The following is a 27,753-nucleotide window of genomic DNA, read 5'->3' as shown; positions in this document are numbered from 1 at the left end:
CCTGCTTCCTGCTTGAATGAGGCGGAGAGGAGCGGCCCTTTGTTTGTTTACATTGGAGATTTTTTGTTGTGAGAGCTGCCATGCGATTATATTAGCTGCGGAAAATTGATACTGCTATGCTTCGAAATTAAATTAATTAGGTAATACGTTAATCAAATATTGTATACGTTCATACCAAGGCTAAGCATTTTTATTATTTTAATTCAAATTTTCAAGCCTGTTTCAAGCAGTGTTTTTGCTTGCTTTTTGTTTAATATGGTTTGTATATTTTCTGAATTCACTCTTTAATTGTCAAAGCAACAAAATAAACACAGAACAAGCACATAGACCGTCTCATAAAACATATAATTGTTCAAATTAATTAAAAAACAATTTTTTTTCAGGGAAGATCAAACTTGAACATTCCGCAATGGACCCGATCGTTGTTAAATTTGAGCAGCTGTGCCGGATTTGCTGCTTCGCTTCCTCTGATACGGCCAAGCAGTCCTTCAACATCTTCCACGGAGCCTCCTCTGCAAGCATCCGAGAGAAAATCACAGCTTGTCTGCCCATTGACTTGAAGGAGGACGACGGCCTGCCCAAGACCGTCTGCGACACTTGCTGTAAAACGCTTGACGTCTTTTTCCAGTTTCGAACCACCAGTCTGGAAAACGAGTTTATTCTAAAAGATCTGGCTTCAAAGATCAAAAGCGAGGAAAACTCCGTTCCGAAAAATTCAGAAGACGTCCCTTTGGAAATCGCCGAGGAAGTGGAATGGGCGGGTGAAGAAGACAGGCCTTCACTCGACAGTGAAAGTGAAGAGCAGGAAGAAGAAGGTAAAGTTGAGGGCGAGCCAAGCGTAGTTCAAGTGCACCAGGAGGTCACTCAACAGAAAATGAAAGAGCTGGGCCTCGACCTTTGCAAATTTTGCAATCTGGTCTTTTTTGAACATGAACTCAAGGGCCACATAAAATCAAAGCACAAAAAAGAGCCTCCAAACAAAAATAAGGAACTGATTACGACTGCAGATTTTAAGATAAAGTCTGAAACTCTTTCCTGTGATTTTTGCACCGTAACTTTCCGATTGAAGGATCGAATGTTGGAGCACATCCTTACACACCTTGGTCAAAAAGCTTATAGGTGATTTTGCCAATATACAAATTTCTTAATTCATTTAATCATATTTGTTAATGTTTTAGTTGCGAATTTTGTGACAAACAATTTTCGAAAAGAGCCTGCTTAAGAAATCACTCGAAGAGACACACAAATATGTGGACTCACATCTGTAAATTTTGTGATAAAGGATTTGCGGAAAGTACTTCATTGAAATATCACGTTCGGAGTCAACACACCAAGGAAAAGATTTTTAAATGCGACAAGTGCAGCAAATCGTTCTACAAGAATCAAGACTTGAAGATCCATAAAAGACGAAACCACAACGACCAACCAGAAATATTTTCACAAGTATTTTTTTATTTATTCTGCTCATTATTATTATTAAAATTTTTTTATTTAGGCTTGCCCAACCTGTAAAAAGGTATTTCAAGATGATTACGCCCTCCGACTGCACCTGAAGACGCACATTCCTGTGGACGAGCGCCGCAAGTACAAGTGCAGTGAATGTCCGGCTGCATTTACAGGGACCTCTGGCCTGAAGCGACATAAACTTGTGCACACTGGAGAAATGCCATTTGAGTGTAAAATATGTGGTTGGAAAATGAGGACAAAACGAGGTCATGAAGTGCACATGATCAACCATTCAGGCGTGAAGAGTTACATGTGTGAAGTGTGTGGAAAAGCGTTTGCTCTGGACAGCACTCTGAAGGTGCACAAAAGAACTCACACTGGCGAAAAGCCTTACCGCCCCTACCCTTGCAAGGATTGTGGAAAACGTTTTTCGCAAGTGGGCTCGTACAAATTTCACTTGCCTCGGTGTGGTCAAGAGAAGAAAAAAGGAGAGACTGTCGACGGAAATGTTCCAAATGAAAAAATGTAAGTTTCTATAAAAATTTGTTTCACAATGTTTCATTATATTTTAATGCCTCTATTAAAATATTATAAATTTATTAAACTGTTATTCTGGATTGTAAAATAATCAAATCTGCTCGATCGTAAAATTACCATAATGTAAAAATTCACTTGCATAATTAAAAACAAAAACATTACTTTTGGAAATATATTTTATTTTCCATAAATTCTCCACTCAATTTCAGTTCTCAAAAGTTCAATCAAATTTCTTTTTCTTTTTGTCCATTTGGCTGATTTTCCGGAAGATCTCTTTCCTCAACACCTTCTCCCTTTTGAGCTTCTTGACTTCGTCCTTCTGCACTTTTGCCCTGTGCGCGGCCATCCTGAGAGACGTCGCCTTCTTCGACACCTCCTTCTTGTGGTCGTAGGTGGTCTTCAACCGGCGCATCAGTTCCAGCGCCTTCTGCTCGTGCTTTTCAAGCACCACAGCCACTCTCTGCGACTCGAGTTCTCTCTTTTTCGGATCCCTGATCACCTGAGATTTGGGCTTGTCCATGTAGGGCAGCTCCTTCTGCAGACTCCTGGGGATGACCAGCGGGGCCGGCGCCACCTCCTTCCTCACAATCGGCAGGTACATCGAGTCTTCCTGCGCTTGATTCCGGATTCCCTTCTCCCTCTTCAGTTCGCCCAAAGACTTGGCGCCCTTCCACGTCATCTTCTTCTCTTCTGGCAACAGCAAGGACGTCACTGGCGCGTAGTACTGTGGGATTTTCACCTGATACCACGTCCGGCAGAAAACAATATCACTCAGTAAGATCTTGTCCTCGAAAGTAGCCCTGAAGGTGCCTTCCGGTTTGCTGACAGCCTTTTTGATTTGACCTCTGATTCCCGAGACCGTCTTGATCCTGGCTCCTTCAAATTTGGCGATTTCTAAACTGGACGAGAACATGCCCTTGATGAATGCAGTCTTTTTGTAAATCTTCAACGGCGTGCCCACCAGTTTGAGTTTCTTCATCACCTGGGCGGTTTTGTCCAGCTCAAGGACCGTGCCGGTGGCCGCAATGCGGAATCCCGTTTGACGAACCGAGACGTCCTGGACGGCCAGAAAGCCGGCGCCCTTGGGCGAAATGGGACCCCAGAAGTGCGACAGACACGCCACATGCTGAGGGGTGTACTTGAGGTACCTGTTGCGCATGTTGTCCTCCTGCTTTGAGTAGAGGGGCAGCGTTTGGAAACGCCGCCAGCCCAGGGAGAAAATGAGCGGGTCCTTGGTCTTCAGGGTTTTGCTGAACCAACGGTGCCTCTTGCACCTGGCCTGGACGTAGCCAATGTTTTCCTCCCCGGGCATCAGACCTCCCAAAATAATGGGGTAGGTCGGGTCAAAATTTGCTATCAGCTCACAGGGCATGTTGGCCAGCTCGACGCGGACGTACATTCCAGGGCGGTAACCTTCGAGCTGGACGCGCAACTCATCGTCCATTCCTTCAAATTCTTTTTGATTGAGCTGCGCTTGCTGGCTCATTTCCTGCTTCAGCTCGTCGTAGTAAGTTTTGCCCCCGTCCTTGTCATCATACTCTGAGTCGAATTTTTCCTTCAACTTTTTCTTTTTCTCAATCAGTTTCTTCCGCCTCTCCTCGGCCGACTCGGGCATGCCTGGGTTTGCAGACACATGTTTTTCGCCTGTTTCCAGGTCTTCGAAATCGCCATCCTCGTCCAGATTGTCCATTTCAAGCAAATCGGCAGCGTCGTCTTCTTCTTTCCACTTGCCGGTCACAAAACAGTCTCGGATCAAATCCCGAACATGTTCAAGTTTCCAGTCTCTCTGATGCGTGGGATCAGGGAAGCGCGACACGTCTTCTCTGTTTCGCAAAGCCTTTTCCTCCACCTTCTGACCTTGCTCAAGGTTAACTTTGTGGAAGAGACCGCCGAGCTCAGCTGAATCTTCTTCGTCCTCTATGTCACTGTCGTCTTTGGCTAAACTCCTTTCTCCATACACAAGCTTCCTCAAACTGACCGTGGTTGCTTGTCTCTCCTGAAAAGATTAACAAATTTAATAGGCAAAAAAATTTTAAGTTGCCAATAGTTATTTCTACTGTTAAAAAATTTATACAACTAAATCATCTAATTTTTTATTTTTGTTATTATTATTGAAATTGAATTAGAATAATTACCTGGAATGCTAGGGCTGCTTTTTGCGCTAAATTATCCTTCCACTTCATGGCAGACCCCTCTGCAGTTTCATCGCCATCCATCCCTTCCAAATCTGACATCTCCTCATCCTGAAGGTCTTCGTCCTCCAATTCATCATCATCATTTTTTTCTTTCTGGGCTTTTTGATTGATTCTCGCCCTTGCTTGGTCAACAGCGGCCATGGCTTCTGCAACTTTGGCTCTTGTTTCTTCTTCTTTGCTTTTCAGCGGCCTTTTCGGTACAAATGCTGATTTCTCAACTACCTCATCAGCATTTTCCTCCTCATCTTCAACCGCCTGATATTCAAGATCACTCAAATCTGACAAACTGTCCTCGTCACTATCTTCACCAAGAGCTTGCAAAAGTTTCCTCTCGGCTTGAATCAATTTTTTCACTTTCTTGGCCGGAGGCTCTTCCTCTGGTTCATCACCTTCCTTTTCCACTTGAGCTTCTTTTGTCTTCCAAGGCACTTGTGATGGTTCTTCTCCTTCCTCCTCCTTCTGTTCGACCTCATCGTCCTCATCTTCTTCGTCAACATCCGACCACTCTTCTCCGGACTCCTGTTCTTCTTCCTCGGCCACCCCATTTTTCTCTTTACTCCAGTCAGAGGCCGTAATGGGCTCTGAAGTCGAGAACAGCTGCATCTGAGCGTGCTGCATTTTGTAGTCGACCGTCTGCTGCGTTTCAAGCAAACCACTGACCAGGTCGGTCTGCTCTGTGTCCGGTTGGTGGTGGTGCGAGTGACTGCCGGCCAGTTCAACATAGACGGCGTCTTTGTCGTACACGACGCCTCCAACCCCTGAAAACGGTGCGTAGATCAGCCGCTCCTTCTCAATGAGCACCCTTTTCTTGAACTTCTCTGGAAGGGGACAGGGATCAGGCAGGAAGGACACCTCGCTGATGGGGTGGTCACCGGACCCTGGAATGTGAACACTGCTCTTCTGGTTCAAGGGCACGCCTCGCACCCAGCCGTACAAGCAGAGTGTCCGGTCAACTTTTGGATTCTGGCGAACTTGTTCTGGAGGGGTGATGTCCTCAATGCGGTCGGCCAGAAGATAAGGGTGGGTCGAGCGCCAGGTCAAAGGTCGGAATTTCATCACCGAGATGAAACGTCCCAGATTTTTTATCTCATTACGCAGGTACTCTCCGTGCACCATTCCGGAGAGGTAGAACAATTTAGCGCCAGCGTAAACTTCAGTCCAGAAGCGGTGCTTCAGCTGCTTCTTTGTGCGTCTCAGGGTCTTTTGATTGGTGAACATGTCCAGGTGGGTGAGGACGCCCATGATTCGAGGCATGCCGTGGACTTGGCAGATGTTGAGGAACTCAAAGATTTCCATCTCGAAGCCAAAGCTGGCATCTACCATCAACAAGACAAGGTCAGCGACCTTAGCAAGGTCGATCATCGAGTTGATGTCGTTGTTGCATTCGACCAGGGTGATGCGACGCTTTTTGCCAGACACAATAGTCACTGGCCCTTTGATGCTGGTGAGAGGCTTTCGAGTGAAGTTTCGGATGAGACATTGAATCAGGGTGCTCTTGCCCACCTTTGGGGGTCCGACTACAGCCACCAAAATTGGAGGAGGGAGCAGAGCGCTTCGGTCTACTACTGGGATGTGCTGCTTCTTGGTCTGAATGTCCTCTTTGCGGCGAAACTGGCGCTCAGCTTTCACTGCCGAGTTGAATGTAAAGGCCTTCGGGTTGCGCTGTTTGTCGCTCAGCTCCTGGACGTGTGGATTCTTCTGCTTCTTTTTCTCAGCTTTACGTCCTGCATTTCGCTCTCTGTGCGCTTTTTTCTTGTCCTGGGACGCGGCGAAATCGTCTCCGGCCATATCTGTAATTTTTTAAATTAGTTTAGAAAATAAAGTTTCTCATTTTAGTGGGACTGACATTGTAACCATACAATTTTTTTAGATTTTATGCCTAAATTCCAGTAATAATATATGTAACACAAAAATATTTTTTCAGAATATTTTAATAAGAAGATGTTCGTTATCTTACCGGTCTCTTCTCTTCAATTAAAAAATTAAGAAATGGTCATTTTCTTCTTAAAGAAAGTTTTCCAGATTTTCGGCAGTCGTCGCAGTCGCACCATGTGGATTGTGGCCATGCCGTGCAACATGCCATGCGGTCGCATGCGGTTTGAGCAGTGTTACAACTTACGAGAGTTTCTCATTTTAGATTTTATAATTTTTCAGGTCCTCTTACTAAATTTTTCTAGTACATTTGTATTTAAAATTTATATAATCACATAAATTGGTTTAAATTATTATTAAACTTTGTTTTGACTTTCAAATAATGCGATCAAATACACGCATATTCTGTTGGCTAAAATGTTCTTATTTCTAGATGGGCGTGTCTATAAACAAAAATAATAAACACGAAGGTCACGAAGAGTTGATTGCGAGTGCATATGAATTAAATATGTATTAATTTCTTTAACCAGTCACGCACTTTGCCCTTCACTTAATGGACACATCAGCATTTTAATTGGAACTTCAGAATCTCTCTGGCTGGAGAAAAGTCAAGCTCGGAAAAATGGATAAAATATTTTGCCTAATTCCAATCATTTTGGTAGCTACCGGTTGGCTTTATTTTCTCACCCGACTTGCTCCTGAAGTTGAATTAGAGAAAGAGGTAATAATTTTTGGTTTATCGGAGAGAGTGAGAAAGATTTCATAGTTTTCAATATGATAATATTTTTGATTTTCCAGACAAAGCTGCAGTTTCCTGGAAACCTGCAGGAGCTCCAGGATGTTGCCAAATTGATGTCGGCTTACTACTCAAAAAATTGGTACTACGTCCTGGTTTTATTCAGCAGCGCTTACTTGTACAAACAGTCATTCATGATACCCGGTTCAGTTCTTCTGGTAAAATATTAAATAATTACCAAATGACCATTTTTGTGAACATCTTTATGTCAGAATGTGCTCGGAGGTGCTCTTTTCGATTTCACAATTGCGTTCCCACTCGTCTGCTTTCTAACTGGAGTTGGAGCTTCCTGCTGCTTTTTACTGGCCAAGACTTTTGGAAAGGACTTCATTCAAAAGAAATTTCCAAACAAAATTACTTGGCTGCAGCAACAAGTAATTTAATTTAAAAACAAAAATATTTTTAAATTATAAATTAATCAATTATTATAGGTTGACCAAAATAAAGAACGACTGCCGTACTACTTGCTTTTCCTCAGGCTCTTCCCAATGAGCCCAAACTGGCTGATAAATGTCTTGAGCCCCATGGCTGGAATTCCTCTGTCTCTCTTTGCTTTGACAGCTACAATAGGTTTGTTCTAAGAAATGAAAAAAAAAAAAAATACGGAATAAATAATCTTTTTAGGTCTGATGCCTTATAATTTTGTCTGCGTGCACTCTGGGAAAATGTTGGCCAGTCTTAAATCTCTGGACGATTTGTTTAGCTTTTCTACACTTGTGCAAATGGCCATTCTTGCTTTGGTGGCTCTAGGGCCAAGCATGCTGGTCAAGAAGACTAGTTTTACACAGCAAGCAAAGCACCAAAAAGTTGAATAAATTGTAATGTTCCGACATGTTTATCTTATACTTTACGTGGACGAGCAAGACTGCATTAATTTAATTTTGTATGTGAAAGTGTGATAATATAATGAAATTTGGTGTTCATATAGACTAAATTGACTTAGTAATTAATTCAATTTTAACACAAATAAAACCCCTTAAAGATGCTGCAAAAATATACTGAAAATCAACAAGTTTGATAAAAAGCATAGTAATGTGCTATGTGCTGGATATAAATTAGTATGTGAGTATGGATTTTTAGATGGACTTCATTTGATTCATCAACTCCTCCAGACTTTTTTCCGTTTCCTGGACAGACGAGGCACTCTCCGTTTCGGTAGCAGCAGCTGGAACGGTGTAGGCCAGTTTGATCCCTATGGCCACTTCTTTTTCTTCCGGTTCTGTGTCCGGCTCGTTTTCTCCAACAAGACTTATTCCTAAAAACATTTATAAAAAATAACGCTCAGCCCTCCGGCTAAGCAATTTTTTAAAACTCGTTATTACCCCAATCATTGTCTTCGTGGATCACTTCCTCCTCTTCTTTTGTGGTGGATTTTGTCGGAGTGCGTGGCCTGTCTTTCATTTCTAGCTGCTTGGCTCTACAATGAGCATCATCACAACTTGAATTCGGTTTCAGTCGCATGGTCGGGAAAAAGTCCTGCATGGCCGAGTAGCCCAAATAGTACGACACTTCTCCGAAACCAAGCAGTTTTCTAAAAATTTAAACAAATTATGCTTTCTAATTAATAATTGATGGAGAGCCTCACTTTAAGCAATTCTGAGCCAACATTCCAGCGACAATTCCCATCGTCGTGGGCAAACTTGCGGCACAGACACCCTCACGCTTCAAGGTTTTCTCGTCAATTTGAGAGGCAACAACTAATGGAGGAGCGCACTAAACAAAAAGAAAATCACAAAATTATTTTAGACTAAAAATAAAATTCTCACAGCAAAGCAGGCGGTGACTCCAGGAATGATGAGTTGGATGTGTCCGGAAACGGCATTTTCTGCAACCCCAGATTCGTACCAGGTCTGGCCCAGCTCATTGCAGGCCGTGTTGATGGCCATTCTTGCTTCGTAGTTGTCCACGCAGCTCAGCACAAGATCGACTGGTCCGCCCGTCAAGCTGCCCTGGCTAAGATATTACAAATTGTAGAATTTATAATCATATAGAATTACATTCAAACAATTCCTACATACTTGATGATTTTGCAGAAGTTGTCGAAATTTTCAACCGTGGTGATGTTGTAGTTGTACGTCTCGATTTGTGTGTCAGGGTTGATGCCCTGAAGAGTCATGGCAGCTGCTTGCACCTTTGACATGCCAGCCTGGTCAGGCGTGAAAAACAGCCTGTTCATGTTGGCCAGTTCCACTTTGTCGTAATCAAACAAGATGAGCTGGAATTAAAAATTATATTAGAGATTTTTGATTTAATTTGTATTAACTGGACAAATAGGGCAGGATCAAGTTTTTTTTTAAATTAAAAGGATAAATTTTGAATTTTTACATGAAATAATTTATTAAATAAATTTTACCTTTCCAACTCCACATCTGGTAAGCATTTCAGCAGTGACACTTCCGACACCTCCAACACCAACAACGGCCACAGTCATCTGTCGGATTCGCTCGTAATTTTGGACAACACCCATTCTTTGCAGTGCCATCAGGCGGCTAAAATAGGGAATTTTAATTACATTTTCAAATTTTAAGGGTAAAAATTGCAGAGATATACAATTTGCAAAATAAACTCTCACCTGTAGGGATTCGAATCGACGACTTCAGCAGACATTTGGCTAATTTTCTCCCTTTTCGAAACGGACCCTTCATTTTTACGCTTCTCGTGCTCAAGAAGCTCTTGCGTTTCTTTCAATTTCGACTCTAATCTCTGGATTTTTAATTCTAAATCATTACCAGACATAGTGACAGCTTTCGACCTCGCTGCTCTCTTTCCAGCTGTCAAAACAGAACGAACCGCCTGGGCTTGGCGAAAACGTGTCACACTCCTTCTTGGTCACACTACGACTGATGTTGCCAACTTAACGTGGAATCCAATTTTTCACATGGATTTATTAATTAATAAATCCATGAATTTTCAGATGATATTAAATTAATCAATTGCAAAAAAAAAAATTATGGCACTATAATTATTAAAACTAAGCCAGCTAAGCCTACTTGAACTTTTTTGCTACCAAATTAATTCTACGTACTTTTGTCAGTTTGAAATAAGAAACTCAAAAAAAAGATAGAGAAAATAATTTTGAAAAAATATATAGAAACAAGTTAAGTAAAATGCGGTAAACAAGCAAACTTTTTATTTTTTTACAGCTCTTTTTTATAACATATACCAGCTGCTGTGAAAAAATCGCGTTTTATAATAATTTCATTATGTTAATTATCGTTAATTAAATCAATTCGACTGCAACAATTCCACTGAATTGCAATAAGTTTAAAAATGACAAATTCCATAATGTGAGACAAGAACACCTTCCTATAAAAATTGGCATCGAGGATATTGTTAGGGTTGCTTTGCGCCCAACACTTCATCTCCAAAACCTTCAAGGGCTGAGGTTTCTTTTATTGAATTACAAAATTTACAAATAAAAGTATACTTTGGTTATTAAGTTCACAATTTAAAACTTCTATAAATAATGTGAAATAAATTTTTATAAAATTGCCATTAGGCTTGTCCCATTGTGCAATTTTGAGGAAACCAAACAACAAAATCCTAAGTTTTAATACTAAAAAAATAACCTGTTGATAAATTTTGGGAGTTTTTAGGTCTGCCAAAGCCCGTAGATGACATATTATATATTTTTCCTTTTAAGAGACTCGACTCTATTTACAAATGATTGCATATTGTATGCATGTTAGAAGGTATGTTAAGAACAAAAGTATCCTACTCTTGGCTCTTGCTGAGCCTCTCGTCGAGAATGTGCTGAATTTTCCGAACGACGGCCGTAGGCTTTTTGGCAGGCGAGACATCTGTGTTTGCTTCTTCAGTGGTCTCGGTATCGTCTAAGTTAATGGTGCGCTTGCCAAGCATAGGCACAGGTGAGCTCACCAACTTATTGATTTGCCTCAGAGTCTGAAATGCAAAACAAAACAGAATTAGCAAAACCAGAACAATTTTTGCACTAAATTCTAATAATTTTAAATTAAAAGATCACTAAAAAAAAAAAACAATTCTTACATCATTGGGACTTCTGCTGAATAAATATTGCAAGGTTCCAGGTGCTTTGATTGGAGAGTCAACAAGACTGGATCTATCCAAGGTGCTGATGTAGATTTTGTTACCGTTTATTTGCACCTTCGGTGACATGGGGGCTATTTTGGGGGTAGGCAATGGGGACAGCAGCAAGGAATCCTAAAATGTCAAGTATGAACAAAAAAATTCAGATAGCATTTTTTTAATTAAACTTACTGGGTTGGCCGAGTCGGAGAATTTTACAGAGAAATTTCGCATGTGCTGGACGTAGACGTTGTTGTAGAAGATTATGAGATCACCCCTCTCCTCAGACCCGTCTTCTGTTAATACAAAATATTTTTTAAATCTATATTGAAATTTTCAAGCTGTATGTTTACCTCTCCTTCGGAGCAAGACTTTTCTGTACACGTGAGACGCTGACTGCGGCAGGTCTCTATAGTGATGCATTATTGTTCGGAACTCCCTGTTTTGACTTGTGACTTTGCAAACCACATATATGGCACACATTATAAGTTGGTCCAAGTGGCGGTCTCTGAGCAAGGAATAGGAGTGATGTGTGATGGAGAACTCGAGATTGGTCCAAATTTTCTTAACGTCTTCTTCACCAAGGTTGAGCATTTTGCAAAGTGCCTTCAGTCTCGTCGAAGCAAGGTAATAGAACTGACAAATAAAATTTATAAATATGACATTGATAAAATTACTGCCTTCAAAGTACCTTTCTGAGGAACATTGCAAGCGCACCAGTTACTTTTGGTTTGGAGCCATCTCTGGAGGATTGTCCTTGAATGATGACGTTGCCTCCACTCTGTACGGAGATCGGGATATATCTTTGGCCATCACCTCCTTGGACAGCTACAAAAAAATTTATAACTCAAATACCTGAAAAGAACTTGCAGAAAAGGAAAACTTACTGGCAATGTTGATCGCCACTCGAGCACCAGTGGAAGTCGTCAGCAAACTTTGTCCTGATCGGGCTGAGATTAGAATTTCACTTGCCAAACAAACCAAAGGTTTAATCTATACTAACCACTGATAAGATTTCTGATGGGCGAACCAAGGTTCGAGCCAGCAGGGGACAAAAGCGCTTGAATGCCGTCATCATCAGGCAGCTTAACCTCCTCGTAAGTGGGTAGCGGACTTCCTTTGAGAGCATCTATTGCCTTCCACAACGGACTTGACCTGTTCCATACGAAGCTCTCCAGAATTTGCTCTTCGATCTGATTTAAAATCTTTTTATATAAGCTTATATTGTTTTAATTTAAACCTACAAATTGCAAGTTTTTGATGGTTCCGCGGGACAATTTGTCAAGAGTTGCTATGACAACAACCTCAATGACTTTGTAGAAGTAGTACGGCTCCAAGTCGAGAGTATCAAGGATCCAAGGGAATTTGCGTTGACTGTTGTATGAGAAAAGAACCACCTCCAGGCAAACAGCAAAGAGGGCTTTCTGGCACAAATCATTCTCCAACAGAGCCTTTCGTGAAATAAAACTTGATTAAAAAAATTTTTGAAAAGTTTAAGATGAACTTACGGGAATTCCACCATTGCCCTTTTTCTGTTGCTCGTCAAGAGTGGTTTGTTCCAACAGCATGTAAAACAGTGTTGTTCCAAGTTGAAGGCGCTTTTTGGCAAACTCAATGTGTGAACCTGGAATTTCCTTTGTCTGCCTAGTATAGGCAGTGATGAAATGTTCGCCCATTTTGGAAATCCTTTTCTCAATTGCAGCTTGAGGATTTGTTGGGCATCCGTCATAGATTTTGTTCAGAGTGGCGCTCGGCTTGGCTTCTCTGCCTTTCAGCATGGCCTGCAGCTTGATGACAGCCTCTATAGCTGTTGAAATAGGAGAGACTCGTGGATTTGTTTCCGTTTTGCCTAAGTAATGGCCAGTCAGGGGAGTCTGAAATCAATTTAAATTTAAAAATGGAATACGCCATTGTTTTTTATATTCACCATTTTTGTAAAACTGCTCATGCCGGGAATTCTCCAGTTCTGCATGCAATCGTTGACCTCAAACAGTTTCGTAGGAGATCCGACCTCCAGAGTGAACTCTTCTTCCGAACCTGGTGCGATTTATTTATTATTAATTGAAACAAGAGGAAATCCAAATATCGTACTTAAGAAGGCGCGCTCATCAAAGTCACCCTTGTTCAGAACAAAATCTTCATATGCTTTGTTAACAGCTTTGAAGTTTGCCTCAAAGGAAGTCGGCTCAAGAAGTCCACTGCGAGCTCCACCATCAGTAGGTGCGTTACCACGCAAAATCTAGAACGGAAAAAATAGCGATTCACAGCAATTGTAAAATTATTTTAAAAATTACCTCCTTTTCAAAATGTTTTTCAATCAGCTTATTGAACCAGTAGCTCTGGATTCCCTCGGCCTCGTGCAATATTCCGTCATGGCTGCGGCAGAGTTCAGAGAGAATACTGGGAGGCTCATCCGGAACTTCGTAATCAGTTTTAAGGAAGTTATGAGGAAGGCCTGTGAATTTTACCTCAGTAATGCAAAAATATTTTGATGGGAATAAATTACCCATGAACTGAGGATTGATGAGATCTCGACGGTCTGCAAGAATGGAGTTGCCAAAAACAAAGTTGAGGCAGACCAGAAGAAGGTGGTACGAATTCACAAGATCATCCAGAATGTCTGGAATTTCTGATTTTGAGCTGACGAACAGGGTCCAAGTGAAGTCAAACACCTGAGCAGGAGTGCACGGCGCGTTCCTAATAGAAAATAAATTATTGTGCAAGGAAAAAATATTCCAAATAATTACTTTGGTTTTCTCGGCCTTGAACCCTTCTGATTTTCGTTAGCTGGTGCTTCGGGCTTCATGAAGATGTCTGTGTAAATCAATCGATACTTTTTGTAGATGACCATCGAAACTGCAAATTTCCTTTCCATCTGATTCAGCCGGTCCTTGAATTCGGCTCCAACATTGGCCATATCACTCCACTTTTTTGCCTTTTCCAAGAATTGCACCAAACTGAGAAATATAAATTTAAAAAATAATTAAAATTAATTTAATGTCGTCTGGCTGAGGGCAAAAAAATTTTACCTGATGTTGCAGAGTTTCAAGAGTCGCATAAATGGAACACCATTGCTTTCAAACTCTGATCCGGAGCCAGCGATGGAAGCTCCTCTGGAACGTCTACAGGCAGCATACAGTGCGCAGCAAAGCCAATGACGTTGATCGCCCTGTAAAAGTGGAAAAATCGCAGGTTATGCATAATTTATAATTTTTTAATCAAGAGCAAAGTTAAATATGAATAAATATATTAAGTGGAAAAAAATAAAAAAGGCTGAAATAAAAAAGGAAAATTGAAAATATTGAGTGCATAAAAAATTGGAACAAAAAATTTTAGCCGATTCGGATTTTTAACTTTCCATTGGTAATTATAGTGTTTTATTGCTATTGATTAAATTGAAGAACTCTACGAGCAAGCACATGAGCCGGGCGCAACTTTTTGAGAGTCACCCCAAAGCTGGGGTTTGATTTAAAAGTGTCCTTTACCTCCAGGGTGAAGTTGATCTTGGTACTGGAGTAGCTGCTCCATGCCTCTTCTGCAGCGATCTGGTCCATATTGAGGTTGGAACAGACATCGTTGTAAAAGTTCCTAGCCCATTCATCAGTTTGCTCCGTTGTTCCCATCTTTGTTGCGAGAAATTCACCAAAATACTGGCGATATTTTGATCACCATGTACTTATGGCCTCGCAGGAAGGGGGACGACTTATTAAATGGCGCGATTTTACGATGAATATAGTGCTCCGCGTGCTTTAATTCTTACGCGCCAATAAATAGTTCTTTACGTCTACGAGCTTTGCAAGATTCTGGAGTAAAAAAATGTAATTAAATAAATACGGTAAACACATAAAAAGTATTTTTTGTAGCACGAAATAGTATTGTAATCAAAATACTAAATTTCCAGTGTTTTAAAATTTGTAAAATTATCGCCACGTAAAGAGCGCGAAATCAAGGCTTGGGTAGAAATGTGGGCGCGTCCGCTCCTGCCGTCCTGCCGCCGACGGCCAGACATTGAACAATGAAAGAAGGTGGAGTCAATTTGTCACGTGATCTTGTATTTTTGTTCACTTCTTGCTATTTTGTTTTTTGTTGTTGATGTTCGTGCAAACACTGCAAACTGGAATGGAAAATATAAATATGGAGAGTAATAAACTGTGAAACAATAGCAAAGCAAGCATAAAACTGCGGAAAAAATAGACACAGCGATTTTGAAGTTATCACCAAAACAAAATAAAGGTTTGTATGTATTATTATCAATGAAAAGTAAATTTATTTAATATTTTTTTTTGCATCTAACAATTTTATTTTCAAATTAATTTTACATTACAGGTATCTAACGTTGTCGGGTAAAATGCTATACCCCAGGTTAAGAAATATATTATTTGTGAACAAAAAACTGGCTCAATTGTGTCTGTGCAATTTTTCATCAAAAGATCAGCCTGCAAGATTTATGATGAAATTGATGAAAGGCTCCAAAAACCCAAAATGGTATTATTAAACATATAATTATTATATTGTGTTATGGTCTCTGGTCAAATTTTTCCGGTGCACTGTTTCAAATTTATTTAATAATTTAATTCACCGCTTTTAATGTTTTCTCATTTTAATAAATAAAATTTTAATTTAGGAAAATGCTGAGAGAAATTGAAAAGGCGCAAAGTAAAAGCCTCATATTTTCTGGAATGAAGTGCTCGTTCACTCAGCTGCAAGGTTCACCACAGGGGAACGTTAGCTACAGACGACAAGGAGTGCTGAACTCTGTTTTCACAAGACACATCGCAGACCACATGTCCATGTCCCATCTTCAAGGTTTCGACATTCAGCTAACCAACGTTGGTGAAAGTTAAAAATTAAATTTTGCCTAACTACAATTTTGTCCGAAATGCAGGTTAAAGTTGCATCAGATTTAAGTCAGGTCAAAGCCTTTTGGATCAGCAGGACGTGTATGACAGGGCACGACCTATCATTACAAATGGAGCTCGACAAGTATTCTCCGCAACTTCGGAGAGACCTTTCAGATATAAAAGTTATAGGCTCTGTTCCTCCGATCATCTTTGTTCCTGGTACAATTATTTTTACTGCACAAAGTACAGTTTTTTTTTTTTTTAACAATAATTGCTTTTTTTTAGATAAAATCTTGGCACAAGGAGCAGCTATTGACCTGCTGTTGCAAACTGCTGAGAAGAGTGAAGAACTTTCAACTGAATTTAACGTAAATGTACGAATTATTTTAGTATGGACTTAAAAATTATATATTTTAGACTGAAGAAGATTTGCCGCCAATGCGTCAAGATCTGTTAGGATTGAACAGAGAACTTATAATGACAAAGGTGCATTTAAATGTTTTAAATTAATAAATTATCAATTAACACTATTATTACTATGTATAGGTTGCTAAAAAATGCATTAAGCAGTCGTCACACCCAAAGCAAGGAGTTATTGTTGACACGGTTGATACAATAGAAAATCTAAATTCTGCCATTGAGGAATTTAAAAAGCTTCAAAAGAAGTCTTTGACAGAGAAAAAGTATCAAGAAAAAAAGCTGAAAGACATTGACTTTGATGTCTACTTTGATGTCTTTGAAATAAGGAATGTAACATCATCAACAGATGACATTGAAGACAATGTCAATGAGCTTCCTGATTTTATTAACGATGATGATAATTTCAAAAACTAAAATATTTTTGGGGTTGTTAGAAATAAAATAAAACAATTAAAGTTTATTATTATTTTTATTCATACAATAGTTAACATTTGCAGACATTGATATCTTCATGTAGTCTAGTAATGCCATTATAGATAAATGCTAACATAAATGCAATCTGCGAGAAAGCGGTCTCCTTTGTTTGAAACCGAGGGTGGGGCCTTGCAGGGAATCGAGCACCCGGTGTGTAGTGGTCCTGGGGCAATTTGATTACATAAATGCATACCTGGAATTTTGTTTCACGACTAGAACAGTGTTTTCAGTTAGTTCTATTTTAGTCGTATGAAAATACAAGTTACAGGGGAAACTAATTTACCATCTAAACCAATTTGTAAATTTTCTCGTATTAAAACTTTTTTTAAAAAACATTTTCAAAAAATATTCAAATTTTTAAATATAGCCTTTTAGATTGGTTAAATGTTAAGACGTAATGAAGTGATTAATTTCATGATTTACATTTAACATACAGTCAATAATATCAGCATCCTTTTTTTTGACATTCATTGGTACTGGGGTTAAACATCTGATATGATATAATATTGATTAGCTTGTTTCACCAGTTTTAATGAAATTATAATTGCACAATTTAATATCATAAAAAAATTAAAATGGACCAAGATTTTAGAGATCATGCTCCTTTCTGACCTGTTGAAGCTCAAGAGTAGTTTTCGGCAATTGCACCTTGGAAAATGACTGCACTATTATTTAATTCGAATAAGAAGTGATGATTTTTCTAAGCCACTTGAATGTGTGGGAATTTGAAAAATGGACATTTGTTCATGAGCATTTTTTTGCGTTGTTAATCATCACTCAACTATAAATCGTTGGTCAACACATAGTGCAGTGTTTAGTTGTGTTAGGCATGCAGGTTTCAGCAGTACAGAAATGTTTGGGCAATGAAGCTTTTTTTGCAGCACTTATGATCGCGATTATCAATCAGCTTAATCATCTTACAGTTAATAGAGACAGCGAGAGTATGCCTGGATTAATAATAGATGCGGGTAGATTACAGATAACTATACTTGAGATGAGAGGAATGAATCATGTCGGAATTCAGCTCTGCGTTGCTTCTTCCCTCTTCAGTATTAGCTGTCAGCTTTCTCAGCTAGAAATTTAAAAAAAAAAACATGAGTAATTAGAAGATTAAAATCTAAAAATTAAATTACCAGCTTTCTCGTCCTCCTGCTTGGCTTCGGGCTCCTTCTTTTCCTCCTCTTCCTCTTTCTTGTCTCCGTTCTCTGCGGGCTTTTCCTTCTCTTCCTTCTTCTCCTCCTTGTCCTTCTTTTTGCTCTTCTCCTCCTTGCTGCCCTTCTTGGCAGGAGTGGCTGGGCGTGGCTTTGGCTCCAGGGCAGGGTTCAGGATCAGTTTGCCGATGTTCTTGCGATCGTGCATCACCTGCATGGCCTCGGGCACCTTTAAAAAATTCCAATGTTTTAACAGCAACCTTTCAAAGGAGGAAGCATTATTACATCTTCGAGAGCCCAGCTGGAATCCACGATGGGCTTAATCGCCTTGTTTTTCCACAGCTGAATGACCTTGTCCATGGCCTTGTGCGCCCTGTCTGATCCGGCAGGGGTTCTGAGCAGATGGCGCAGATTGAAGCCAGCAATGGTCTTGTTCTCGTCGAACAGCTTGATCGGAGAAATCTTGTCCACTTGCCACCACTATAATTATTTAAAGAGAAAAATGATTTTAATGGTAAAAAAAGGAAACTTACTGATCGGGCAACGCTGAAGAAGCTCTTTGTTTCGCCAGTAACAACATTTGACGATCCTGAAAAATAATGATGTTCAAACTCAAGTCAGTAGGGAGGGTAAGGGCAATTACCATAAAGAACGTATTTTCCCATGGGCTTGAGGAGCGAGTAGCCTCGGTTGCAGTCCTCGAGGCAAAGGCAGTCAAGGACCAGATCGACTCCGTCTGGGCTGATTCTGAGAGAAAATCAAGATCAACCAACAATGAGCTCAAGGAAGTTGCTAATTAAAGGGAGCACTCACTTGCGCACTTCACTGACATAGTCGCATCCTCTCTCGAGAAGGTGGTCAAAGTGGTCTTTGATGGCGTCGTGCTTGCTCTTGGAGGCCACGCCGATCAGTGTCACATCCTTCACGGTGCGCGCCAACTGGGCAATCACCAAGCCCTAGAAAAGCAGAAAGGGTTCATTAAAGTGGGACGAATCTTTCGATTTTCAAAGAGAGAAAAATTCATTTGATAAAATTTTATATTATTTAGATTATTAGCATATTTTGTTGGGTTGATGTTTCGTAAAACATTAAATTTATGGGAGCACCATCCTCAAAGGGCCAATTTGCATTTTTATTGAGCCCGTGGCCCTTTGGTTTTATTAAATTATCCCTTATCTGCGCACAAAGGTAAATTTGTGTATTGAGTTGAACTCAAAATTTCAGTAGCAATATGAAACCCGGCGTGTCTGCTTGTGTGGCAGCGGCAGGAAAGGGTCAATGCCTTTGTTGCCGCCGAGCCATGTGATATCACCACTCTCTCGAATATGGGTGCTGAACGGCGGGCTAATAATGATTGCGTTTCCCGCTACCAGTAATTACGCGCTACCACCGAGAATAACCAGAGAAAAATGCTCCGAGCACGCGGAGGAGGAAATTTGATGACAGCTGGATAGCATAGGTGTGTTTGCTTATTGGACGCCGCCGAGTGCACTTTGAGAGCACCCGGAGCGTCACGCTGTTTGACGAAGGGCAATTTCGTGACATTTCTACCGTATTTGGATTGCAAGATCGGTCGGTAATACTAACAATAAGCCTATCATAAATGCCAACGAATGGTAATTTCCGAGCCATTTGAATAAACGGCGACAGCGCGGCGGGTTTGGCGCAGAACTCGAGAACGTCGGGTGGAAATGGGAGATTCGTTATATCTAAGATTACAAAGGGAAAGTTTTTTACGGTCGTCAGGCAGTAAAATTTTCCTCAAAGAAAAAACCGAGCATTTATATATAAAATATTAAAAAATTTATTATTTTAGTTTAAAAAGAGGTCGATTTTCCAAGCTTGGAACGATTTAAAAATGTATGAAAGTCGTTTATTTCCATTCAAAGGCTCCAGACGAAAACCAACTGCACCGACCCAGACTAATAAATTCATCAGCGATGACCAGCAGAAGAGGAAGGAATTTAAACTACATGGGCTTTACATAATGAGTCTCGTCGCCTATGCAAAATAGCTGGAGTGAATTTTTCAGGGGTCGATCGCGTTTATTTGAAGCAAATGATTTGGCTGACTAATTAGGTGGCGCGTGCACCTTTCTTCCTCCCTTTCTTTCTCTCCGTCTGGCGGCAGACAAGCCGGTCGGCACGCGCCGCCAGAGGTGTGGAAAATCGGCGGGCGCGATCAATATTGTGGGGCGGCGGTCCGTTGGCATGGCGACGCCAACCTGTTGATGATTTCCCGACGCCCACGCAACCGGCGGCGCCTCTGCAAAAACCGGCGCTCTTCTTGGAAAAGCGACGGCAAACGCTTGCTACACTCGCCTGTTGCGAATATTCGAATGAGAGCGCAAACGAAAACTTTTCAACGGCTCCTCTGGCCGGAAACGTGCAGAGCTTTTTTGATTTTTGAATGCAGTTTGTGGAAATCGCGATGAAATTTTTTGATAATGGGAGGCTTTGACAGGAATTTTTAATGTGAAATACATTTTGATTTTTAAAATATTGCATTTTCGCACAAACAGGCAGAGATTTTAATTGATTTGTTTATCTTTGGTTCTGCAAAACATTAATATTATCACTGGTTAATAAAAGACAGAGAAGGTTTAAGTAATTTAACGCAGATTATCATTGTGATGAAAAAATAGATTTTCTAAATGTGTGCAAATATCTAGTTAATTTTGCTCTCCTAATTACAGCTGAATTTTTGGCAGTTATTATTCTCAATCTGAACTCACCAGTCCACCACCAGCAGAGTGGAGGAGCACCGACTGTCCCTCGGACAGGCCAGCAACTTCAAAGAGCAGCATGTAGGCAGCGAGTGCGTTCATGGCAAGGGCAGCGGCCTCTTCGTTGCTCACATCGTCAGGCAGGGCGAAAGCCAGTCGGGCAGGCACGCACACAAACTCGGCCCAGGCTCTGAACTCGGGCAGACACACGACCCGCTGGCCGACCTGGAAGTTCTCCACTCCGGTGCCCAGCTGGACCACCTCGCCGGCGCACTCAGAGCCGAGGATGAAGGGCGTCTTAGGCGGGGCGTCGATCGCACCCTGGCGGGCCATCAGGTCTTGGAAGTTCAGCCCACTGAAATTTCAGAAATTCAAAAATTTAGAAAAAATTAAATTTCATCAAATTTATTTGAAAAATAAAGAATGTTTACTGGGTTGTTAAAAATTAGAATAATCTGCTCTGAACGAAGAATAAATAATGCAGATGGCGAGCGGAAATTACCAAAATAATTATGTGTCAATTGCCTCTCTTGCTCCCCTGATCCCGGTCTGTAAGGTCTGTTTGTTTAAATAATGGATCTGTCATTTTGGCGGTTCTAAAAATGTTATCACCGCAGCCCATCAACAGCACGCAGTTTTTTTATTCGACTAGGGAGCGTTGCATGACAACGTTTCCAAGAGAGTATCAGGTGCGCGGTTCACATTGATTAAGTCTGCTCGAATATGAGGTGCTTGACTCGCTGTCGGTGGCACATTCACGGCGGAGTGGCCTTTGTTATCTTGTAGTTGGCGTTTGAATAAAGGGATGAAAAGGACTCGTTTGCGCACCACATTTTTTGCCACGGCACAATGAATAGGCGAATAACAAAAAACAGAGATATCAAAATATACAATAATTTTTAGTGAAAACAATTCAAGAAAAAGCGATAGAATAAATAAAGTTTATATAATTTAATTAAAATTTTAAAAGAGTATTAAAGAACCTATTGGATTAATAAATTAAATAAAAAAGTATTGACAACCAACGTACTTGTAAATAATACATCTATCATTGCCAACGGTTGCGACCGAAAAAAACAGGGACAAGAGTAATTAGACCGGAAAACAGATGTGGATAAAAAGTCGGCGCCGCAGCCCCCGCGGTAAAACAAATTAACCAGCGAATATATAATAATGGAGTAGAGAACATGCATCGAGCCGGCATATTATCCGCGTGTGTACTGTAGTAGAAATAAGTTGATCGAATGAAAAAAAAATACGGTGTGACGTAAAGGCTGGAGCAGACGGTGTGCACGTGCCGCGCGCGTCTGACTCAATAAACTTTCCTATTCCACGGAACGAATTATTATCCGAGCCACCGCAATTTCCCCGAAGTGCAAAGGGGTGACCTGTGCGTCATGCCGGCGGCGACCTGCGAATGCACTCCGAGTGTTGCATGTAATTCATCGTCCGCAGCTTTTTATGCAGGACGAGGCCAATTTGAGAAAGGGGGTTGAAAGGAATAAATTTTTTATTCGCACTAGGCGCGGCTCCGGGGCGGATGGAAATCCGTCGGGAGGTCTCAAGGGTGTACTAACGAAATCGAAGGGCTCGTTGGGAAATCCAGAGCGGCTGGCATGACTGGCCAATATTAAATTTGGGAGAACGCGCGGCGCCTCTTCACACGCAGACACGAGTATCGATTGGCGTCGCGCCCCCCAGTGTTGATAAGCCACAATTTGGTCCGCGCCGCCGAGCACATGCACCACTCGGCCCAAATTGACTCGGGACAACCCAGCCGCTCGCTCGCCACCGCCAGGCCAATCTTAATTACATTTATGTCTTTTCTGCGTCTGCGAACTCTGCCGACGCCGGCATTACATTCTTTCAATTATTGTTATTTCCGAGGCGTTTCTTGCAAACAGTCATGCGGAAAAACGCCGACGGGGAAAACTCCACAAATTGTCAATTACAATCGGAAAAGTTATTCTATGAGTATAGAGTCTGGGAAGTTCCTTGTAAAAATACACTTGTAAAAATAGAACAAAAAACTACCAAATAATAATTATGATATTTATAATTTAGATGCAAATATAACTTTACAAATCGTTCAAAAAAAGAGAAATTATTAATTTTTGTAATTTAGCAAGTTATTTGAATTTAAAATCGGCTTTTCTAAGATGGATTTTGTGAGTTGTTTATTGTTTAAGGAAAAACAATATCCTGCTCTTGGTTGCTTTTTCAGTTTTCAGGTGCACAAAACAAACCTTTCAATATTCTGACCAAAATTATTATATAAATTAATTTGTAAAAAATAAATTGAATTCAAGTGTCAATTTGAAAGAAAAAATTTATTTAAAAAGAGATTGATTTTTGTACTAATTCTTGTCAAAATGATTTCACATTTCATGAATTATGACTGCAGCCCGCAGCCGAAATATGAAGAGCAGGATATTGTTTTTCTTAAACAATAAACAACTCGCAAAATACAGCGAGGAAAAGACGATATTTAATTCATATCAACCCTCGATCGTGAACTTCACCCACAAAATGAGCAGAGAATTCTTCAATTTTTTATTTTTTTTTTCATTCAAATTTATGATAATTTTCTCTTATAAAATTGCATATTATGATTTGAATTTTAACTTTACAGCATTGAAAACGTGTCAAATTTCAACGGCCCATTTTGGAAATTGTCTGCGTGCCGACGAGAAGATTCCATTAGAGCTCGTTTGCTCATGCGAAATTCCGCAACGCTCTCGGGTCGCTCGTTGCTCACACGTACGCAAGGTCGCGAGCGAAAATTTTGTTAAGAGTTTCGTGAGCGTGATGTCTGCACGAGACGTGTGTGCAGTATGCGGCGTTTTTCCAACCAAAAAATATAAATTACCCTGTGAGATACGGCCCAGAGTTGCATGTCGGGCGGATTGAAATTTACGGCCACTTTCCCTCATGCCCGACGGAAAATAGAATTTAACCCTTTTAAGTTTATACGCGCGGTCTATCAATTTATATGGTTCGGAAGGAAAGATAACGATGAATATTTATATTTATAGACGGGAACGGCCGAAGCAGGTTTTTTGTGCATACTTTTCTTTTTGTTTTATTATCGTGCAGGACGGAAACTGTAATCATGAGGTGGGAGTGAAATTATTTGCGCTTTTTATCATCAGAGCCGCGTGATAAAATTGCACTCGGAGCTTGATGGGAATGAGGCCTGCCACGGCCCCAACTGACACAATAAGTCATGTTACTTAATGAGTCTGCCATCCCAGTCGGTATAATATGAAAATTGCAGCACATTTGGGGATGGCGGAAAAATTTATATATACAATTTGAAATGAAACACTCAACAAACATAAGAATAGAGGAAGTTTTAATAAATAAATTAAATATTTTTGTCAGATAAGTGGGAAAACTAAACGCCTGAAAATTGAAAACGGACAAACTTTGTTGCAAAGTAAAAATTAAAAAAGAAAATCAAATGACCCCAAAAAGGCGAACTGCTAGTATTTTGTTCGTGTCTAAACTAAAATTTTGTCAGAGGAATTTTTGAAAAATTGAAAATAAAATTAGGAGATATTAATTTAATGAGAAAAAATTGCAGAAATAAATAAATTTATTAATAAACTCTAGGTTTTTTGAGTACCAGCAGACCGTCAGTCTTTTTATTTTTTTCATTGCAACGAGGTTCACCTTGGTTTCAATTTGTCATGAAATCAACCGTGAGTGTTAGCATTCAATTTGAAACCGCGCCTGTTTATAATGATTAAACATTGGAGCAAAAATTTGCGATAAATATATTTCATTTTAATCTATATTTAAATGCTTCTTTTTAAATTAAAAATGCTTTTTAAAAAATTGAACTGTCCAAAATTTGTTTTAATCAAATTAGGAGTTTAAATATTTCAGGTAATCAAGAAGGAACTTTGAAGATTGATAAAATTGAAGTCAGAAGATTGACGTCAAAGGTCCGGAAGCAGAATTTCGGCCATAGGCATCCCGCACGTCCATAAAAGGCAAACTCGGAAGGTCAACAGCCAACTTTCGGCTGCGTCTGCGGACCCAAATAGGACACAGGTGGGCACCGGTCGCGCGCTGACCCCAAGGGCCATCGCTTGATTACGCATTCAGAACGTGTGAGTCACGCTCGGAATGTCGGAAGAAGTTTGTTTCCGAGGAATTTAGAGAGCGCGCGAGGGCCTCGGGCGGCGGATTCCAAATTGGTCGGGTGCAAAAATAAATAAACGAACCGAAGAAGAAGTTTGGTTGGAGGAAACGAAAAACGAAGGGCAGGCGCGGCTGCACCGACGGAAGGAAACAAGCAAGCCGGCGCCTGCTTAGAATTTGTCATCGCGGCGGCTCGGCGGTCACTCGGTGCCGCCGCGTTAAAAACCATTAATTTTCTTTCTCCACAAACTCCGACACTGACCGCCGCCCGACCAGAATAGATTCTGAGATCATTTCTCAACTTCTGGAACGTATCACTCAGCGTTAATTGAATCAAGTCATTTCCTCGTTGAACAAAAACCACATTTCTTTCGACTTAAAATTTTCAAGAGAGAAAGAGCTCAATCTGATCAAATGATTAATCATTTAAAATTAATATTTCAATTTCAATTGTACTGGATTTTTAATTATTTGATCAAAATTAAGTTTATTTTCACAAAAAATATTCAGTTATTTTGCTGAATGAACGTTTAATTAATCTACTTACTTTTACTTTTTTTTGCGAGCAATCTAAATTCGTTTACGTACAAAAGATGGTCATTGTCTATAATAAAATCGCAAGAAGAAATGCACGTTCCAAATCTAAAGAGGAAACGGCTGGTTAGGAAAAAACAACTTTGCAGAGAGAGCAATAGGTCAACGAGCAAAATTAAAACGGCACGCAGCATTTAACGCGGAATTAATGAGCGCGGAATTTTTTTTATCCATTCCTGGGCTGCACAGGCGTGGTTTCTTGGTCCCTATCAACGAATACGAGAGCCAGTCCGTCTGCTTATGAATGAAGCGTCTGTTTTATCGGCGGATGCGGAATGTGTCAAGTTTTCCTCATCCCGAGCGCGAGATTAGCATGAATTGGAGCCGATTCCTAGAAGCTTTGCGGCCGCCGACGAGGAACAAGAGACGAGTTTTTTAATGAAACATAATGAAGATTCTCTGCAAATGAAATTCGATGCTTCAAAGAGAGATATTTTTATGTTCAAATTAAATTATTCTTGGCATATTTTGATTTGTGTAATTACGTTTTATTATTTTGTTAATTCTGAATGGAATAATTTATATAAGAATTTGCAAAAAATGTTTTCTAAATTACACTTTATTAGTAGATCAAGGCTTTTTGTGTTTAATAAAAATAAACTCAAGTATAATAATAAGAAGCAATAATTATTTAGAAATAAATTATTATAAATTTTTTTTTTATTCAAAACTCAAATTAATGATATTTTGAATATTAAAATTTTTCTGTAGTTATTTTTGCTTCACATTTTCACTGAATTTTAAAATATTTGTAATCACACAGCAAAGAAAAAACGTTTAATTTAAATTTAATTAGCCATGTTGATAAAAAAAATTGAATCTTGATTTAAATTTGTTCAATAAAAGCTTGAAAATCCTTCCAGCCGGTTCAAAGTAATTTTATTCATTTCCAAATCCCTCGTTTAATTTTCGACGAACCGGTTTCTTTCTGAAAAATCAACAGGCCACAAGTAGTTTGACGGCAAAACAAACTCTCGATATTAAGTGGCTCAAATACACTCTCGTGTTCGTTATAAGGGCCATATTTTGCGGTTGCAGAAAAAGCGGCTCTCTCGCCAGCCGCGCCGACTGCCGGTGTCAAGTTTCTCTGCCGCTCGACTGGCTGCTTCGGAGCAAGAAAAGTTGAGAAGAAAGAAAGAGCAAAAGAGAGCAGCAATAATTGGCGCGGGCAGGCGAGAAACAAAGAATGCGCCATAAAATCGCTCGGCGCGCACACGAAATCGGGGCGAAATCTTTCCGGCGATGCACTCTCGAAATTCACAGAGAGACACGATCCAGAATCTTCCACTCGAGAGAATTGGTTTTATCAAAAAAAAAAAAATTCAAGTGCCTTTCGAGTGAGACAGAAAAAAATTAAACTCGGAGGGCGTCTGGAGAGTCTGGAATTCCTCGGCTAATCAACTAATTTAAATTTATTTAATATAATTCGAGATCACGCGGGTCTCGAAATCAAAATGATGGTGGTCTAGGCAGGAATCCCGAAGTGGTGACATCACCACTTTTGTGGCCGGGGGTGTGGCCGCGCCCATCCCTCGGCAGGATCGGGGGTGGCGCGGATTTGGCTGGAATTGTAACTGAAAGTTCTCACCAGTGGGAAACCTTGACGAGGATCTCGCCCTCGGCAGGGCTGGGCTCGGGTTTCTTCTGGGTCTTGACGGACTTGAGGCCGCCGAAGGCCGTGAGGACGACGGCGCGCATCTCGCGGGGTGGCTCGGGCTGCTCCTTCTGGTCGTCGTCCTTCTTCTCCTCCTTGACGGGCTCGTCGTCCTGCTTCTTCTCCACCTCCTCCTGCTGCGGCGTCTCCTCCGGCTGGCTTTCCTGCTTTTCCGGCATCTTCTTTAATTCACCTCGGACGGGAAATGTGTGTGAGAAAGAGCGAGAAGCGTACGAAGCTGTCTGACTTGTTGCTCGGCGTGTCAGCTTTTTTCCACTGACAGATCACCCAACGCCGCACGCCCTGCCGCAGACCGCGGCGCCGCCACCGGCCGCTTCCAGCACTACGCTTGGCACTCGCTTGCTCATGGCTGGGGCGCGGTGACGAATTTTCAGGAAAATCGCCGGCGCCGCCGTCTGCTCGCTCGCCCGCCCGCCCGTCTCAATTATTCACCTGCGTTGCTGCAGCGCACCTGCCACTGCGACAATCTGGCTGCCTGCTGACGTACCCGCGTGACCTAGATTTAAATTTTTCAAAATTTCAATAACAAAGATCAAAATTTAATAAGAAAAATATATTTTTAAAGTGTCATGAAAAAAGTGGGTTTTTAATTAATTTTTATTTTATTAATTACTACACAGTACACATAATATATTATATCAGATTTATTATTTTTTAAATATTAAAAAAAAATATGATTCATGTATTAATATAATCAGATATAATTATTATGTAGAATTTAACTAATTTTTTGTTACAAAATCTAACAATGCAAAAGTAAAATTAATACTATGTTTCGGAAAATACATATTTTTATATTTATTCAAAATTTACGAGTTTTTATTTTGTATG

General features: G+C 40.5%; 7 protein-coding genes across 8 annotated transcripts; 3 read left to right on the top strand and 4 right to left on the bottom strand.

Moving 5' to 3' along the window:
• Positions 1 to 20: 20 nt before the first annotated feature.
• LOC132197163 (zinc finger protein OZF-like) lies at positions 21 to 2,146 on the top strand. Its single transcript, XM_059620265.1, has 4 exons — positions 21 to 140; positions 384 to 1,119; positions 1,179 to 1,443; positions 1,496 to 2,146. The coding sequence occupies exons 2-4, from the start codon at positions 410 to 412 to the stop codon at positions 1,973 to 1,975; spliced, it is 1,455 nt and encodes a 484-aa protein (XP_059476248.1). The 5' UTR covers positions 21 to 140; positions 384 to 409; the 3' UTR covers positions 1,976 to 2,146.
• Position 2,147: 1 nt separating this feature from the next.
• On the bottom strand, positions 2,148 to 6,280 carry LOC132197161 (ribosome biogenesis protein BMS1 homolog). The gene is made up of 3 exons (XM_059620261.1): positions 6,136 to 6,280; positions 4,119 to 5,968; positions 2,148 to 3,979 (listed from the first exon to the last, which is right to left on the bottom strand). Exons 2-3 carry the CDS (start codon positions 5,964 to 5,966, stop codon positions 2,204 to 2,206), a joined length of 3,624 nt encoding a protein of 1,207 aa, XP_059476244.1. The 5' UTR covers positions 5,967 to 5,968; positions 6,136 to 6,280; the 3' UTR covers positions 2,148 to 2,203.
• Positions 6,281 to 6,496: 216 nt separating this feature from the next.
• LOC132197171 (transmembrane protein 41A-A-like) lies at positions 6,497 to 7,780 on the top strand. Its single transcript, XM_059620275.1, has 5 exons — positions 6,497 to 6,771; positions 6,849 to 7,004; positions 7,059 to 7,220; positions 7,278 to 7,416; positions 7,471 to 7,780. Exons 1-5 carry the CDS (start codon positions 6,673 to 6,675, stop codon positions 7,659 to 7,661), a joined length of 747 nt encoding a protein of 248 aa, XP_059476258.1. The 5' UTR covers positions 6,497 to 6,672; the 3' UTR covers positions 7,662 to 7,780.
• A 47-nt stretch (positions 7,781 to 7,827) lies between these two features.
• On the bottom strand, positions 7,828 to 9,645 carry LOC132197167 (ubiquitin-like modifier-activating enzyme 5). The gene is made up of 7 exons (XM_059620271.1): positions 9,419 to 9,645; positions 9,200 to 9,335; positions 8,865 to 9,061; positions 8,613 to 8,799; positions 8,432 to 8,559; positions 8,169 to 8,377; positions 7,828 to 8,101 (listed from the first exon to the last, which is right to left on the bottom strand). Exons 1-7 carry the CDS (start codon positions 9,580 to 9,582, stop codon positions 7,923 to 7,925), a joined length of 1,200 nt encoding a protein of 399 aa, XP_059476254.1. The 5' UTR covers positions 9,583 to 9,645; the 3' UTR covers positions 7,828 to 7,922.
• A 304-nt stretch (positions 9,646 to 9,949) lies between these two features.
• Positions 9,950 to 14,612, bottom strand: LOC132197162 (retinoblastoma-like protein 1). Of its 2 annotated transcripts, none has more exons than XM_059620263.1 (16): positions 14,379 to 14,612; positions 13,923 to 14,062; positions 13,641 to 13,850; positions 13,400 to 13,590; positions 13,188 to 13,348; positions 12,985 to 13,132; positions 12,821 to 12,930; positions 12,402 to 12,767; positions 12,138 to 12,344; positions 11,897 to 12,086; positions 11,781 to 11,843; positions 11,585 to 11,721; positions 11,247 to 11,529; positions 11,086 to 11,189; positions 10,855 to 11,028; positions 9,950 to 10,749 (listed from the first exon to the last, which is right to left on the bottom strand). In XM_059620263.1, exons 1-16 carry the CDS (start codon positions 14,514 to 14,516, stop codon positions 10,561 to 10,563), a joined length of 2,811 nt encoding a protein of 936 aa, XP_059476246.1. In that variant the 5' UTR covers positions 14,517 to 14,612; the 3' UTR covers positions 9,950 to 10,560. The 2 variants fall into 2 exon arrangements, with proteins under 2 accessions (XP_059476246.1, XP_059476247.1); XM_059620264.1 differs by having other exon boundaries at positions 11,781 to 11,834.
• A 305-nt stretch (positions 14,613 to 14,917) lies between these two features.
• Positions 14,918 to 16,625, top strand: LOC132197169 (uncharacterized). Its single transcript, XM_059620273.1, has 7 exons — positions 14,918 to 15,126; positions 15,220 to 15,378; positions 15,518 to 15,722; positions 15,779 to 15,953; positions 16,020 to 16,102; positions 16,152 to 16,220; positions 16,281 to 16,625. The coding sequence occupies exons 2-7, from the start codon at positions 15,242 to 15,244 to the stop codon at positions 16,566 to 16,568; spliced, it is 957 nt and encodes a 318-aa protein (XP_059476256.1). The 5' UTR covers positions 14,918 to 15,126; positions 15,220 to 15,241; the 3' UTR covers positions 16,569 to 16,625.
• A 513-nt stretch (positions 16,626 to 17,138) lies between these two features.
• On the bottom strand, positions 17,139 to 27,204 carry LOC132197165 (synaptic vesicle membrane protein VAT-1 homolog-like). The gene is made up of 8 exons (XM_059620268.1): positions 26,836 to 27,204; positions 20,514 to 20,859; positions 18,593 to 18,735; positions 18,423 to 18,526; positions 18,313 to 18,368; positions 18,065 to 18,259; positions 17,762 to 18,008; positions 17,139 to 17,700 (listed from the first exon to the last, which is right to left on the bottom strand). The coding sequence occupies exons 1-8, from the start codon at positions 27,078 to 27,080 to the stop codon at positions 17,681 to 17,683; spliced, it is 1,356 nt and encodes a 451-aa protein (XP_059476251.1). The 5' UTR covers positions 27,081 to 27,204; the 3' UTR covers positions 17,139 to 17,680.
• Positions 27,205 to 27,753: the final 549 nt, after the last annotated feature.

This window comes from Neocloeon triangulifer, unplaced genomic scaffold (assembly GCF_031216515.1).
Source record: "Neocloeon triangulifer isolate White Clay Creek 2 clone unplaced genomic scaffold, ASM3121651v1 ptg000012l, whole genome shotgun sequence".
In the NCBI taxonomy this organism is placed as follows: domain Eukaryota; kingdom Metazoa; phylum Arthropoda; class Insecta; order Ephemeroptera; family Baetidae; genus Neocloeon; species Neocloeon triangulifer.
Note: the sequence above shows the minus strand (reverse complement) of the source record. Positions and strands in the feature narration are given on the sequence as shown.

Excerpts from the sequence above, each read along its gene's own strand:
- LOC132197163 (XM_059620265.1), top strand. The coding sequence starts at position 410 with ATGGACCCGATCGTTGTTAAATTTGAGCAGCTGTGCCGGATTTGCTGC. Across the intron at positions 1,120-1,178 it reads CTTGGTCAAAAAGCTTATAG|TTGCGAATTTTGTGACAAAC; the intron begins GTGATTTTGCCA and ends TTAATGTTTTAG. Across the intron at positions 1,444-1,495 it reads AACCAGAAATATTTTCACAA|GCTTGCCCAACCTGTAAAAA; the intron begins GTATTTTTTTAT and ends TTTTTTATTTAG.
- LOC132197161 (XM_059620261.1), bottom strand. The coding sequence starts at position 5,966 with ATGGCCGGAGACGATTTCGCCGCGTCCCAGGACAAGAAAAAAGCGCAC. Across the intron at positions 3,980-4,118 it reads AAGCAGCCCTAGCATTCCAG|GAGAGACAAGCAACCACGGT; the intron begins GTAATTATTCTA and ends TAATCTTTTCAG.
- LOC132197171 (XM_059620275.1), top strand. The coding sequence starts at position 6,673 with ATGGATAAAATATTTTGCCTAATTCCAATCATTTTGGTAGCTACCGGT. Across the intron at positions 6,772-6,848 it reads AAGTTGAATTAGAGAAAGAG|ACAAAGCTGCAGTTTCCTGG; the intron begins GTAATAATTTTT and ends TTGATTTTCCAG. Across the intron at positions 7,005-7,058 it reads TACCCGGTTCAGTTCTTCTG|AATGTGCTCGGAGGTGCTCT; the intron begins GTAAAATATTAA and ends TCTTTATGTCAG.
- LOC132197167 (XM_059620271.1), bottom strand. The coding sequence starts at position 9,582 with ATGTCTGGTAATGATTTAGAATTAAAAATCCAGAGATTAGAGTCGAAA. Across the intron at positions 8,560-8,612 it reads GAGTCACCGCCTGCTTTGCT|TGCGCTCCTCCATTAGTTGT; the intron begins GTGAGAATTTTA and ends CTTTTTGTTTAG. Across the intron at positions 8,102-8,168 it reads CCACGAAGACAATGATTGGG|GAATAAGTCTTGTTGGAGAA; the intron begins GTAATAACGAGT and ends AAATGTTTTTAG.
- LOC132197162 (XM_059620263.1), bottom strand. The coding sequence starts at position 14,516 with ATGGGAACAACGGAGCAAACTGATGAATGGGCTAGGAACTTTTACAAC. Across the intron at positions 13,349-13,399 it reads CATCAATCCTCAGTTCATGG|GCCTTCCTCATAACTTCCTT; the intron begins GTAATTTATTCC and ends TAAAATTCACAG. Across the intron at positions 11,029-11,085 it reads TCTCCGACTCGGCCAACCCA|GATTCCTTGCTGCTGTCCCC; the intron begins GTAAGTTTAATT and ends TTGACATTTTAG.
- LOC132197169 (XM_059620273.1), top strand. The coding sequence starts at position 15,242 with ATGCTATACCCCAGGTTAAGAAATATATTATTTGTGAACAAAAAACTG. Across the intron at positions 15,379-15,517 it reads GGCTCCAAAAACCCAAAATG|GAAAATGCTGAGAGAAATTG; the intron begins GTATTATTAAAC and ends ATTTTAATTTAG. Across the intron at positions 15,954-16,019 it reads TCCGATCATCTTTGTTCCTG|ATAAAATCTTGGCACAAGGA; the intron begins GTACAATTATTT and ends GCTTTTTTTTAG.
- LOC132197165 (XM_059620268.1), bottom strand. The coding sequence starts at position 27,080 with ATGCCGGAAAAGCAGGAAAGCCAGCCGGAGGAGACGCCGCAGCAGGAG. Across the intron at positions 18,736-20,513 it reads ACTCTGCTGGTGGTGGACTG|GGCTTGGTGATTGCCCAGTT; the intron begins GTGAGTTCAGAT and ends CTGCTTTTCTAG. Across the intron at positions 17,701-17,761 it reads GCAGGAGGACGAGAAAGCTG|CTGAGAAAGCTGACAGCTAA; the intron begins GTAATTTAATTT and ends TTAAATTTCTAG.